The 14,906-nt window shown below is 57.1% G+C and overlaps 1 protein-coding gene across 2 annotated transcripts in view; it reads left to right on the top strand.

The window, feature by feature from the left end:
• Positions 1-7,701, top strand: part of MIGA2 (mitoguardin 2) — a 32,449-nt gene extending 24,748 nt beyond the window's left edge. Inside the window, exons 12-16 of one of the 2 annotated variants that reach the window (XM_075560665.1) lie at positions 3,968-4,066; positions 4,257-4,391; positions 5,065-5,118; positions 5,679-5,795; positions 5,984-7,701. In XM_075560665.1, the coding sequence (XP_075416780.1) occupies positions 3,968-4,066; positions 4,257-4,391; positions 5,065-5,118; positions 5,679-5,795; positions 5,984-6,190 (612 nt within the window). In that variant the 3' untranslated portion in view covers positions 6,191-7,701. Of the gene's footprint in view, positions 1-3,967; positions 4,067-4,160; positions 4,392-5,064; positions 5,119-5,678; positions 5,796-5,983 lie in introns of both variants that reach the window. The other variant, XM_075560664.1, reaches the window with a different exon arrangement.
• The last annotated feature ends 7,205 nt before the right edge of the window (positions 7,702-14,906 follow it).

The raw sequence follows: 14,906 nt of genomic DNA, 5'->3' as shown, positions 1-14,906 counted from the left end.
CTTTCTATATGAGTCCTTGGTATCAGCTCCTCCCCCCCCCACACACACACTTTACGTTTTCTTTCCTTTGCACTTTTTAAAAGTTTTATTTAAAAAAAGAATAAACTCAGCTTAAAAAACAAACAGCCTAAAAGACACCATGGTGGGTAAGAGGCGGGTTCTGCAGGACGCTGTCCCGCAGAATAGAATGTGTGTCTTGCTGTAACATGAACTGTGACAGTACTCACTGTGGGCCAAAAGGAGGGGTGCTTCAACCCCTGCACAGGCACCGGGGAGGGGAGTTCTGCTTCTGAATCCCCGAGGGGGGCTGTCCTAGTCTGCACACATGGGGTCCCCGTGAATGTGAAGCGGGACCATGGCATCTAGCAACAGCAGAAAACATCCCGTTCACCGCGGCACCGCCCCGTCGACTTCCAAAGCTGCCGTCCTGGGCGAAGCAGACTGCCGCCTCTTTCTCCCATCGAGCGGCTGGTGAGTGGGACACGCAGGCAGGCAGGTAAGAACTGGGCCACCGGGGCTAGCCACACCTTCAGAGAGTCAAAGGACAGGCCGCGCTGCAATGCTGTCGCATACAGCTGCTCCAGCATCCCCCTAGATTGTTGCATCTGCAGCAAATTAGGACCTTGGGCAGGATAATCACACTGTGTCGGTGCCCTGGTGGGGCCATGGTGACAGCGTGGGCTGCTCTCCACCAGGTCAGCAGCTCGATACCACTCTACTCCACGGGAGAAAGACAGATCTACTTCTGTCCGGAGTGGCCGTCTCAGAATCTCCCGAGGCCATTCTGCCCTGCCCTGCAGGCTCACCGTGACTTGGTGGCAGTGAGTGAGTTTCCTAGCCCATACCGAAAAGCAAACCAGCAAACTCGTTGCCTTGGAGTGGATGCCATGCTCATTGTCAGCGTGGGCTGAGTGAGTGGCAGGCCCCCGTGTGACACACGGCTGAGCCAGCCTTTGTAGATGACGCGTGTGCAGACACACCCGTGTGTCCGTGGGGTGCTTGTCCTGTAGGATGGCCGGTGTGCAGGAGTGGCTCAGCTTCAGCCCATGTGGGAGGACAGTAGGTTACAGGACTTGGGTGGTGCCAGGGGTCACGTGTTGGGCTGTTAACTGCAAGGTCATTGGTACCAAACTGCCAGTCACTCTGGGAGAAAGATGAGGCTTTCCACCCCCATAGAGTGACAGTCTCTGAGACCCACGTGCAGGGTCGCTGTGAGGCAGATGGACCAGATGGACAGGAGTCCTTGGAGTCCCACGTGGCTCCGAGCCGGCAGCACTGGGCAAGGGAGGGCGGTCGGGAGGATTCAGGGAAGAGTGCACTGTGGTTCAAGTCCTAAGGGACTCTTGAGTCTTACAGGGCTCGGCCGAGCCTTGGCCTTCTTGGCAGGGCACGCTGAGGGTTGAGGAGGAAGCCAGACAGAAGAAGCCTGGGTTACCCGGAAAGACATTGAACATGGCCCTGTGGGTGACCATTGGCGTTGTTTGCAGACACGGCGGCTTCCTCGTCGTTCCCATACACGCCTCCTCAGCTGCCTGGCACAGAGGCCTTGGTATAGGCATGAAAACTCATAGAAGGCCAGTTGATCTCGCTCACCCCCACCCCCACCCCCCAGGCCAGCCTGGCTTGCCTGTGTTCACATGTTGGTCAGTCATGGAGAAGTGTTACTCTGTTATTGGCCATTGCTCTGTGCCCTGGAGCACTCAAAAGGGGTACACCAGTGTGGATGAGTTTGCCCTTGGTCCAAGGGGTTGACCAAAGCTCGAGAGCCTCCTGTTTTACCCCCCTGCACCCACTCTTTCCACACATGGGGTCAAGGTTCTCAAATGTGGGTGCCTAAATGTCTGTGGCCTATACACCCCTCTTCAAAGAGGACAAGCGTGCTCAGTGCCCCTCCAACAGTTACACACTTGCACACAGTATCTGCCTTTGCAGACTCTTCTCCTAGTGCCCCACAGGGAGGACACCGACCCAGGCGACCTCGTCATCCATCTGCTTATAACTCTCATGTGGCACCTGCTGCCCTGGGCGCACAGACCCAGCTTTGAGCCCTTGGCCTGGTCCAGGCCAAAGGTCGCCCAGCTCCCTGCACACACCAGACTTGCTCTCCAATCTGGCTTTGCACACGAGCTGGCCCCCCGCCCAGAACATTTCTTAAAAACAGAATCTAAATCGATGGCAAGGAGGGTGTAAGAGGCCTGGTAGGGCTTGATCAAGGCCAATGTAACCGAGAGGAATTACTGAAACCCAAATGAAGGCTGAGCATGATAGTGGGACAAGAGGAAAGTGAAAGGAAATAGAGGAAAGAACTAGGAGCCAAAGGTCATTTATAGAGGCCTAAATACAGGCATGTGCATAGGTAAATATATTTTTATATGATGATGGGGTAATATATCTATGTGCATATATTTGTAGGTTTCATATTAAGGTAGCAGGTGGACATTGGGCCTCCACTCAAGTACTCCCTCAATGCAAGAACGCTTTGTTCTACTAAAACTGGCATTCCATGATGCTCACCTTCCTGATATGATTGCTGAAGACAAAGCTGGTGCATAAGCAAATGTGGTAAAAAAAAATGCCAATGGTGCCCAGCTATCAAAAGATACAGCGTCTGGGGTCTTAAAAGCTTGAAGATAAACAAGCGACCATCTAGCTGAGAAGCAACAAATACCACATGACAGAAGCACACCAGCCTGTGCGATCACAAGGTGTCGATGGGATCAGGTATCAGGCACCGAAAAACAAAAAAATCATTGTGAATGAGGGGGAGGAGTGCAGAGTGGAGACCCAAAGCCCATCTGTAGGCAAGTGACATCCCCTTTCAGAAGGGTCTCGGGAATTGCAGTGTAGCAACAATGAAACATACAACTTTCCTCTAGTTCTTTAATGCTCCCTGCCCCCCCCCCCACTATCATGATCCCAATCCTAGCTTACAAATCTGGCTAGGCCAGAGGATGTACACTGATACAGATAGGAACCGGAAGCACAGGGAATCCAGGAGAGATGAACACTTCAGGACCAATAATGAATGTAGAGATACCAGGAAGGTAAGGGGAAGGTAGGGTAGAAAGGGGGAACCGATCGCAAGTATCCCCATGTAAACCCCTCAACAGAAAAGTGGGTGAAGGGAGACGTCGAACAGTATAAGATAGGACAAAATAGTAATAATTTATAAATTATCAAGGGTTCGTGGGGGGGCAGTGAGGGAGGGGAAAATGAGCTGATACCAAGGACTCAAGTGAAAGCACGTGTTTTGAGAATGATGATGGCAGCAAATGTGCTCGACACAGTGCATGGATGTATGGATTGTGATAAGCGTTGTCCAAGCCCCCAATAAAATGATTAAAACAACAAAAGGAAACACCCAGACTCGCTGTGCAGCGCTTAGCGAGCAAGTCTGGAATGCAGCTAGCGCTGGGTCCCAGCTCCAGATGGGCTTGCCCTGTGCGCCCTGAAAGTCCTCGGCACTGTGTAGCCGTAATCCAGGATACAGTGGAGGCAGCTGCTTCTGCAGACCCTCTCCCACCCCCTCCATTCCAGCGCACCCACTTTGGGAGACACTGCTTCAGAGAGTCTAGTGACTGAGCAGCTGAACTCAGTGGACTGGGGTCCGGGGGAAGGAGGGAACACATGTCTGTCCCCCTCTTGGTCGCCTGTCTGAGTCTCTGCCAGCATCTCTTCCCTGAGAAGTCTTCCTCTGAAAGCCCCCCCCCCCCCACGGGCCCCCTGAGCTCCCCCTCCGCTTCATGTGCCACCTGAGGGCCACAGGCGGCAAAGAAAGCATCCTGTGTGCTCTGGTCTCAGTCTCAGGCCCGCCAGGGCCCGCCCCCGCCCTCTGAGGAGCAGGCTGGGCACTGGACGGTGTGGGGCGGGCACGGGCTCCAGCTTCTCCCATCTTTCTCACGAGGCCCGAGGTCACAGAGGTCTGAGTCTCTGCCACCACCAGGGCATACCCTGCTTCTCCCCACAGAGCCCCAAAGGCTTCCTGGAGAGTTACGAGGAGATGCTGAGCTATGCCCTGCGGCCCGAGACCTGGGCGACCACGCGGCTGGAGCTGGAAGGACGAGGGGTGAGCTGTCTTTGCTGGGCCTGGGCCTGCCAGAGCAGGGAGGGGTGTCTTGACCCTGTCCCAGCTGGAAGCCCCTGTTTCTACCCTGCCCCAGGCCCACGCCACCCCCACTGGGAAGCAGAGCGGGCATCCGCACACCCCAGTCCTCCCTCTGGGTCCCCGGCTCACTGAGCCCCGGGGGTGCTCCCAGGTGGTGTGCATGGGCTTCTTCGACATCGTGCTCGACTTCATCCTCATGGATGCCTTTGAGGACCTGGAGAGCCCCCCGTCCTCCGTGCTGGCCGTCCTGAGGAACCGCTGGCTGTCGGACAGCTTCAAGGAGACGGTGCGCCCCTCCCTGCCCCCGCACACATGCACCCTCCCTGCCCCCGCACACATGCACCCTCCCTGCCCCCGCGCACATGCACCCTCCCTGCCCCCATGCACATGCACCCTCCCTGCCCCCGCACACATGCACCCCTCCAGCCCTGGCTTTGGCCTTCCCCATAGTCACTTCGTAAGCTCAGGCTCCCCTGCTCCCAGTTATGGGGGCTGCTCCCCCTCTACACAGCCTGAGGGCATAGCCATTCCATTTGGATTCCGCACTTGCTACTAAATCAAACAGACAAACCAGGCACGAGGCAGGTGACCCTCCTCGGGCCACTGTGTCCCAGTTGTGTATGTGTCGGGGGGAAGGTGGGGGGGTCCCTTTCAGTAGGTGGCAGGCAGTTTAGGGGCACAAATCATTGACCCCTACAGCCACTGAGTGGTTTGGGGTCATTTTCCAGAGGCGGGCACGGAGAGTCTGAGTTCAGGGGCTAATTCCAGGCCGTGCCGCTGCAGGGTGGGAATGGATTCCAAATTGTAGTAAGGGGACACAGTGTCTGCCAGCCGTGAGCCCGCTCCCTCTTCCTGGTACCAGGGATAAAGGCTTGGGCTGGGCTGGGCGATGCTGGGGGTGGGCCTGATGCCTCCTCCTCCCTCCCCCCGCCCCGTGGCGGAGGCCATCTTTTATGTAGGCCCTGGCCACGGCTTGCTGGTCAGTCCTGAAAGCCAAGAGGAGGCTGCTGATGGTGAGTGACCCTGACAGGCTGGGGAAGGCCTGCCACGTGTGCGCCGGGCGTGCCCAGAGCTCCCTTTGCTGGGCGCCCAGCCCTGCCACACTCCCTGGGCATGGGCTGGTCAGGGAGTAGGGTGGTGCAGGAATGCAGAGGCCCTGGCCCTGCCGCCACTGTTGGCCTTTGCCCTGTGCTGGTCACCACACCCCTCCCCCTCCTCTCCTCAAAGGCACATGTGTTCTGACTGGCTCTCCCCTCAGGCCCTGGCACAGATGGCTTCTCAGAGGGGAAGGGCAGATGCCCGGGGGCACAGGCATAGCTGCCTCTCTCTTCCTGCCGGCTCGCTGCTGCTTATCTGTGCTCCTGGGTGGCTGCTGGCCGCTCTCAGTGTGCTGTGATCCATCACTGCTTCCGCTGGGCTGGCTGCCCCACGTCCTTCCTGTCTGAATTACCGGGCCCACCTCGCGCAGTGTCTGATGCGGCCCGCGGGCGACCCTGTTGTGCAGGGGAAAGCAAAATCCCGAGCTCTCTGTGCCCACCCCAAGCCCTCCTGATCCCTCGCTGCCCTGCCCTAGGTGCCCGATGGCTTCATCTCCCATTTCTACTCCGTATCGGAGCACGTTAGCCCTGTCCTAGCCTTCGGCTTCCTCGGGCCCAAGCCCCAGCTCTCTGAAGTCTGTGCTTTCTTCAAGGTACGCTGAGGGCACGGGGCGGGCAGGCAGTTCCTGTTCCTTCCACCCAGGCCCCGCGCCTGGCGCTGCTCCCTGAGGAACGGAGGAGGGGGGGCACTGGTGGCGGGTGGCAGGAGTTTGGGTTGCCTGGAGGATGCCGGGGGCACTGGGACCTGGGCCCCGACCCCATGCCAGCCCCGTGTCCCCAGCACCAGATTGTGCAGTACCTCAGGGACATGTTCGACCTGGACAGCATGCGCTACACGACTGTGCCGGCCCTGGCCGACGACGTCCTGCAGCTGTCGCGGCGCCGTAGCGAGATCCTGCTCGGCTACCTGGGGACGCCAGTGGCCAGCACCGTCGGCCTGAACGGGGTGCTGCCCGGAGAACACTGCCCACCGGAGGGGTTGCAGTAGAGGGCCTGGGCCGATAGGCAGGCAGCTGCTGGGCGTCCTCATGGCTACGGGCAGAAACACTGGCCCTCCCCCACCCCCCTGGGTTGGCACTGCAGGGCGGGGACCCCTAGAGGCTGCCCTCAGGTGTCCACACCCACAGTAAGTAGCCCAGGCCGTGGCTCATTATTGGGGATCCCTGAGGCCCAGAGGCTGCTGGGGTATGTGCAGGGCCCTGCCGGACCCAACTGCTGCAAGGAGCAGGGGGCGGTGAGGGAGCACGGGCAGGAACCCAGGCTGGTGGGTGCTGAGGGAGAAAGGTCAAGAGAGAGAACAAGCAGGGATGGTGCTGACCTGGAGGAGCTGACCCGGAGTCCCAGGACTGGGGGCGGAGACCCTGCCTGCCAGTGGGGCTAGGAAGGGAGGTGGAGAGGGGAGGGCCGGGCTGACAGTGTCCAGGGTGAGAGCGAGGTGGATTGGACGGCCTCTGAGCCCAGACCTCTGGCTGACTGGCCCAACGGCCCACCACCCAGAGAGTTTAGAGCTGCTGAAAGCACGGTGTAAGGGGGACTGGGTGGGTGGCCACCCTGAACCTCTGGGAGTGGGCAGGGCGAGCAGCCACCTCTGTGCTCACGTGTGGGCAGGGTCGGCATCCTCAGCAACCCCTAGCACCAAAAACTTCCCTGACCACCAAAGACCCGGGGTGGTGGTGGGGGGGGCAGCCTGCCTCCACCCACCTCTGCCCAGACGCCATGGGTGATGCTAGACTGGCTCTGAGCTGGGTCCCTCCCAGCGGTCTCTGTCAAGCCCTCTGCTGCCATCGCGGTGACCCCCAGGTGAGGGCCCAGGGACCACATGAGGGAGGCTGGGGGCTCGGGAGCAGCTCCCTCGCCCTCCATAGGACAGGAAGCAGTGACAGCAGCGATGGCCTGGCACTCGCCTCCCTCCCGCTCGAGGCACACGGGCTCGGAAGCTGGCCCTGGGTGCTGCTGCCTGGCTGTCCACACCGTCTGTCCACACCGACAGGCCCCTGTGGCCACAGACTGACGTCTTTACAGTGTTCTCACCTGCAGCAGGCTGTTTTATTTATTGCCTTACCACTTTATTTTGAGACTGCCGCTCCCCGGGCAAGAGGCCCGAGACAGACGCACTTGTCCACACTACATTTGACCGCGCTCCTCGGATCCTGTCTGCCTCCCCGAGTGGAAAAGGACCTCAGGGCCGGCCGACCTTGCCTGTGGGAGGTGGAAGGCTGCGTCCGTGAGAGGGGTGACGCGGTGTGCAGCCCGCCCGGAGCAGCCTCCTGGGCCCCCTCTGTGCCCCACATTCCGTTTGGTTGCAATTACCCTGCGTCGTGAATGTTCCTTTGGGCCTGCGCCCGCCCCCCCACCCCTCCCCACTTTGCCTCCGAGCCGCCCAGGACTGGCACTCTGATTTCGTCTGTTTACGTGCCCTTGCACTGCCTCTGGCACCTGATGTGTGTGTCTGGTGGTGTGCCCTGAATGTGAGCCGAATAAAAGTTTCCACCCACGTGACCCAACCGCCTGGCACAGGTGTGGCCATCTGCGCCGTGGGCCAGAGCTGGGGACCCACTCTCGGGGATGCAGTTGGTGGGCGCCCTGGGGAGCTTGCTGAGGGCTGCTGGGCCCTTGGTAGGGAGAGCCCACCAGAGGGAGTGGGGGCAGACTTCTTCTGGGGAGGCCACTAACATACCTCTGAAACGCAGTTGTTGGACCCGGCCAGGGGTACAGACTTGCAGGCCAGAATATGGGGAGATGGCAGATAAAAGCTGACCCACGTCTTGAGACTGCCCAACTCCAGGCAGATGAAAATTGCAAACTTTGTTTGGAAGGTACTTTTAAAAAAACAGTAACAACAAAACTTCATTTTAAAGAACTTTCAAACACAGAAAAGTTGGGGCTGGGGCCAACTAGATTCAGAAATTAACATATACCATGTTTGCTTAATATCTATCCTCCTAAAGTACTTTAAAATGTACTCAGACACCTCTTTGACCCCAAAGGACTTGGGCATGCATCCCTTCCTTCTGCGTAACCAAGACAACCCCAGTCCACACCTCAGATTTGAGCTGTGGTTCTCGCGTGTCACTCCTGGGATTGGAAAAGCAGTGCTTTGCTCAGCCAGCTGGGCACGGGCTCCAGCGCCACCTACCAGGGTCCATCTCAACGGGCCCCTATGCCAACCTCTAGAGACAGACGGTCACTGATTCCATGGAGTCAGCCCTATTGCCAGCCGTAGGGTTATTGATATTTGTTTGTTTCATTAAAGCGCAGTCTGTATCCCACAAAATGTACTCATTTTAAGCAAATCGTTAAGTTTATACTTCTCATAAATGTACAGACCTGTGCAGCCGCGAGCCAGTTTTAGAACAGTCTGCATGGTACCACCCACTTGCCCACCTGCCCTGAGCCCCACTGATTAACGTAGAAACTTGCCGTTTCTGGGCATTCCCAACAGGGCGCCTCATCTCAAAGTCAGTAGTTTGAAACTACAGAGAAAGATGAGGCTTTCTACTCCTGCTAAGAGTTACTGTCTCAGAATCCCACAGGGGCAGCTCTACCCTGACCTATGGAGTCCTCTCCATGGCCCTGAGTTTGGTTTCGGGCTTGGGCATTTCCCAGAGCTACTGCTACCTCGAATTACCTGATCTTTTGTGCCTGGGTTTTTTCACGTGGGGTGTTTTTGAAATGCGCCCACATGGAGCTCCAAAACATGGACCTACGCAGTCTTCTTCACTGCTCAATCAGCCAAGCCCACGACATTCCCAGTTCTGAGTCATAGTGGACTCTCTCTCAGACTGGGGATCTTTTTGGGAGCAGATGCCTGGTGGGATTGAATGGCCAGCCTTATCGGTCAAGGTCCCTAAACCTGAGAGCTTTCATTGTAAGTAATTAACATATGTATAACCTGCCCTTTCAATATTTTTGCATGTACAATTCAGCGAGATTACTTAGGTTCATCAAATACCGCCATTCTCTCCCCTTTGCCACCCCCTAATGAGTTTTGTTAGTAACTTTGGTCAGTCACACTCATTATTTGATATGCGCATTATCACAGATTTGGCCAGTCTGCTCAGGCAGGCTCTTGGATCCTCTGGACACCTCTCCTCTCAGCCAGTCTCTGCACAGCCTGCTGCTTTCAGCGTGACTAGAGGGCCTAGGGACGGACCTTCAAGTCCCAGGGAGCAGAGCTGAGAGGCCCTCTGGGGTGCCTCCTCTCAGGATCCTGGCCCCCTACTCATCCTCCCCATCCCTTGCTGGGCCTGGCCATGTGACCTGCTTGGGCCAATGGGAAGCTGGCAGATGGGGTGTTGGCTGTGTTGCTGAGCACTGGAGTTTGCCCTCTTGGAAAGAGCCTCTGCCAGAGAAGAAACGTGGGCTCTTGCTGGAGAACGGAGATACTAGCCCGTGGGCCAGCAGACTGTCAGACCGGAGGGAAGAGCTCTTGGCCAACATCCACCCGCTGCACGAGGGACCCAGAACGGGCCAGCAGAGCGCAGCCCAAACTGCAGAACTGGGACAACACGCGGTGGTTGGTTACGGGGCTAGATTTGGGAGTGGTTTGTTGCCCAGCAGTAAGTAACTGGTGCCAGCCGCCCCTGACGAACAGGGTACTTGAGAGGGCTCAGGACAGACTGGACTGGATGCCAGGTCCCGGGAACCCTAGTCCAGTGTGCGGCCGGCTGCCGCATGCGCCTTGTCTTGGAGTAGTGTGCCTTTACATTGGGTCTCTGCGCTGACTGGTTCACGGGGCTTTGCATTACAATATGGATCTCGCTTCCAGGGCATCCTTGAAGGACGATTATTCGTTCCACCAACTGCATGCCGGGCGCTGCTCTCGGCTCGGCACACTAGCAGTGGGGGGGGAGTGCCGGGGCGGCACCACACTGACCCTCCGGAGTGGACTTCATGCGTTCCTTAAAGTGGCCTGTGCAGTTGTCTCATGGTGGCAACTTAGTGTATTCACCACATCGCAGTCCAGTGTTCCAGACCAGGACCTGACCTCCCTGCCCACTAGCTCACACCATTCCCTTCCCTCAGTGGAGAGCCAGACTCACTGCCCCAGCCCTATGGGGTGGGGAACCTCAGCCCAGCCTTCCAGAGCCTTCTAGGGCTTCTGACAACCAGACCCCGTTGTCCTTGGGGCTCCAGTTCTACAGCACGTCATGTTCTTTCTTCAAGGCTTGTGCCCACGCTTGGCCTGTGATTTCCAGGATCGCAGAGATTTCCCGAAGCGAACCAGGGTACTCCTGCCCTCCATGGCTGCAGACACCACGTCTCCGGGAAGGCGTCCCAAAGAGGGAAAGTGTTTCCTAATGTCTGACTGTTGTTGGGACACAACAGTCAGACTTGGTGCCTCTGGTCTCGGGCCACCTGTCTGGACTTCCTACCAGAGAGCAAAGGGGTGAAAGGATAGACCCACCCCTGGGCAGTGGGCGGAGGCGGGCAGCAGCTTGGTTCATGGGCTGTGGGGTGGTTCAAAACCTGGACCTGGCCAATTCGTCACAGTCCATCCACTGTGTCAAGTACCTTTGTTGCCATCATCATTCTCAAAGCACTTTCTACTTGAGCCCTTGGTATCAGCTCACTTTCCCCCTCCCTCATAAACCCTTGATAATTTATAAATTATTATTATTTTTTCATGTCTTCCTGTAGACGGGTTGAAATGCCCCTTCAGGTTTCAGAGACTGTAAATCTTTAGGGGAGTAGAAAGCCTCATCTTTCTCTGGCTGGCGAGTTCAAACTTCTGACCTTGCAGGGAGCAGCCCAGAAAAACACTGCCCCCGCCCCTCCCCGAGGCCTCCAGAGCCCCTTCTCCTCTCAGGAGGCTCATGCACCTGTCAGGGATGCAGCTCAGAGTGAAGACGCAGGCAGCCCCCATGGGCTGGGCTGCCTGCACTGTTCCTCCTGCACACAGGAGGCCAGAACATTCTATGCTACTACCTCATCTCGTCCATCTCTTCACGATACTCTCCTGGGCACCTGTCTCCCAGAAATGCCTGCACCTGCACACCACAGACCTGCGGACCAGTGCTCGAAGCAGCAGGGCTCCTGGTGCCGCAAACCTGGAACCTACCCGGATGTCCACTGCGGCTGAACGGAAAGTTCTTGCCCGGGATTGCCACCCAGCAGCGAGGGAGCACACTGCAGCCAGAGGCCAGACCAACAAACCATCCAGTCGGTGCCCGCCCTAGCAAGGGGCTCCCGAGATCTGCCCCTGTGGGTTTCCGTGATTGCAGTTCTTTGCCAGGATAGAAAGCCCTGTCTTTCTCCCATGGGTGGGCTGGTGGTTTCGAACGGGTTCCCAGCCCAACCGGCAACCCACTGTACCACCAGGCCTCCTGGAGCCAGTGACCACGGCAGGGTAACTCTCCTGCATGTCTGCCGAGGGAAAGCGAGGCTGGAGGGTCCCTGTATGTTGTAGCTCGGACTCCATGGTGGTCTCACAACAGCACAGTCCCCTGCCCCATGCCAGCTCCATGATCCATTTCAGTCTGACGGCGGCAGCTGGTGTGCCCGTCCCCTTACCAGGAGGGCTCCACTGGTGGAAACGGACCTTCCGGTTAGCTGGACATGATCTTCCTCTCCAGCAATGGCCTTCCCTAAGGATGTGTCCCAAGGAGGCGAGCGCAAGCTTCTGAGGGGACATGTGCTGGCTGGGTTTCTTGGGAGACCGGTTTGCTCCTTCTCCTGACAGTCCATGGTCTGTTGCGCATTCTTCGCCAAGACCACAGGTCAGACGGATGGACACGTCCGTTCTTCCATTTCCCTTGGCATTGTCCAGCTCTCGGGGCACCTGAGAAGACCCTGGCCGTCAGCGGGTCTTTAGTAAAACAGAGAGAGCCCCAGACCAGACGGACCCCACCTCTGGTGTGAGAAGCCGGGTGGTGGTCGCCTTGGGGTGTGAGAGGCTCCCAGGCGGCCATAGCCTCCGCCTTCTGCTGCAGGCTGCTTACACGGGGTAGGGTGTTTTTGAAAGCGCATCAGTCTGCACATGCGTGATGCCTAGAGTTTCCTGTAGGAATAGTCTATTTGTAAGTTAAAAAAAAAAGAAGCAACCAACCAACCCATCATTCGGAACTCCCTTCAGTCCTCAGGCCCACCCCTGGCCAGCTCTGCCCCTCACCCAGCACTCAGCCCCTCTCTTCCTACTGACGCTGTCCCCTCAGCCTGGGGAGCGCTCTTGGCTTGGCCTGGACAGGCCCTCTGGTCCTACAGCTCCTCGGGCCTGTCACTTGCTCAGGGCTGCTTTCCCTGGGGTGCAAGACCTCAGACATTGGAGCAGGCGGAGTTTGGACACTTACCTTTCTAGGCTTACACAACAGCTGATCAAGGACGAGGCAGCCCCGCTCGGGGACAGGCGCTCTCTGAGGACCTCACAGCCTGCTCCTCACACCCTTCTCCTCAGCGGCTAATATTGGCAGTGCCGGAGGTGGCTGAGGGCAGGTGATGGGAAGCGGTGCCAGCTGGCCCAGGCGAGGCCAGGCTAGGCGCTAAAAGGGGCGAAACACAGTAGACGGGCCCTGCTTGGCTCTTCATCATTCCTAACCCCACCAGATCACCCAACTCACCCCATGTCCTAGCTTCAGGCTCGCACTCAGTCAGTGAGATTTCCTGGCTTGTCCTTGACTTTATCAGCATTTCTGTCATTCACCGGTGGCTGGCATGAGCTCAGACCCAGCAAAACAGCGGGAGGATGGTGCAGGACTGGGCAGGTGCCCTCACAGCGTCTCTCTGGGTCAGGACCGGCTCAAGGGCAGAGGGCTCCGTTATTGGGCTTGTTCCAGGCCTGGCCGAGGTCAGGGCAGGAAGGTAAGAGGCCCACTCCTTGTGGCGCCCAGGGTCTCTTGCGATGTGACTGGATGAAAACACCTACACCAGAGCCCCCGGGGCTTGTAATAAAGCAGGCTTCAGGGTTCATGACTCAGCCCAGCCCAGGGTCATTGCTGTTGGGAGGGGCCACAGAGACCCCGCTGCGGGGACGCCAAGGTCCACTGCAGTAGCCGACCGAGTCCTCTGCTGCGATGTTCGACGTTCTGCTTGGTTGAGACGCCACTGGGGTCTTAAAACTCTCGTGAACCGCCGTCTCAATGTCTGGTCTCTCCCCGTCCAGAGGAAAGACGAGTGATGGAACTCTTAAGACACACGGAAACAATGAGCCCAGTGACTGATGAGACAAGTGAACATCCGTCTCCACAACCCGGCGACTAACAAACAGCTCTGAAAGGGGTCACATTAGTGGGGGGTAGGGGAATGTGGAACAAAGCTCAAAATCATGAAAGAGACTAAGCTTACTCAGAAAGATACAGAGCCCCCCAAAAAGAGAGAGCCCCCTCCCCAAAGAAACCCCACACTGGTCCTTAGTCACTCTTCAGAGCTAGAATTGAACACACTCACTGTGTTAGAATCAACTATTTAATACCAGCAGGGCAGCACTAAGCTAAGCTCAGTGGAGAGGGTTAGTGAATTAGTCTGGTGGACTAGAGAGACAAATTCATAGACACTTGTGTTTAAGAGAGAACTTTATATCAAAGAGCAATTGAATATTGAGAAAACATCCCAGCCCAGTCCAGATCAAGTCCTTAAGTCCGATATTAGCCCATATGTTCGATGCCAGTCTTTAAACTCCTCTTCAGACTCAACACATGCAATGACACTGAATGCAGGAAGATCACAGGCCAGTGGGTGGGAAGTCTTATGGATCCAGTGGCAGTGGAAGCATCTCAGCGCTGGTGTGGGTCTCCACGTGGCTCCTCCAGCTCCAGGGCTCTGGCTCCATCCGTGTGGCTTGTCAGTAGGAATGTGTAGCAGAGAGAGTTTGTGTCCTGCCTCAGGGAGGAAGACAGGAGTTCCCAGAATCCTCAGGAGGCCATTCCCTCATGGAGGTGCCTCATTGGCTATGGCCTGATTGACAGGCTAGACTCCACCCCTGCGCAAATTGACAGGGGATTATGTAACTGCCACAGTGAGGAAAGAAAGAGAACCGGAACCGCCAGGAAAAACGGAGGTACACGATGGCACCGAGCAGAGTGCGATGGGTGAGCTCAATCAGAATGCGTGAATTATTGAACGCACAACTGTGATCTGGCCCACAAACCTCTACCCATTTCACAACAAGTGTCTTTTAAGAAGAGAAAATGCCACCTGGTCTGGCACCACCATTGTTTCACAATCGTTGGTCGGCTTGAGCGATTGTTGCAGCCGTCCTCTCGTCCGCTGACCCCCGATTTGAGTAAGCATAGCATCCTTCTGGGAGCGGTCCCTCCTGGACACATGTCCAAGGTGAGACACTGCCTCCAGGGGCAGTCTAGCTGCCCTCCCCAGGGAGGATTTGTGGGCCCCTCCAGGAGCATCGTCATTCAAACGCACAACTCTGCTTGGGCCTCCTGGAGTCCTCGCCCAGCTTTCTCGTGCCCAGGAGGCAATTGAAAGGACTAGTGCTTGGGTCTGATACACCGAGTCCTCAGATAAAATGACATGGTTGTCCTCGTCCAAATGAACCTGCTGCTAAAGACTGGCGGCCTCCACAGGATTCGGGAAGCTGCATTTAGCTCAAGCTGTCAGGCTCTATGAAGTGAGAGAATCATCGTTTTGTGTAACAGACAAAGAACCACCATGACAGCGAGGTCGAGAGGTGGTTGTTGGGAGAGGCTGAGTTGGTTCCAAGCACAACAGGATGAAGCACTGCTCGGTCCCGCACTAGTCTCACAACGTCCCTG

Source organism: Tenrec ecaudatus, chromosome 10, assembly GCF_050624435.1.
Source record: "Tenrec ecaudatus isolate mTenEca1 chromosome 10, mTenEca1.hap1, whole genome shotgun sequence".
NCBI classification, from domain to species: domain Eukaryota; kingdom Metazoa; phylum Chordata; class Mammalia; order Afrosoricida; family Tenrecidae; genus Tenrec; species Tenrec ecaudatus.
The sequence above is the reverse complement of the archived record's forward strand: the minus strand, read 5'-3'. Positions and strand labels throughout refer to the sequence as shown.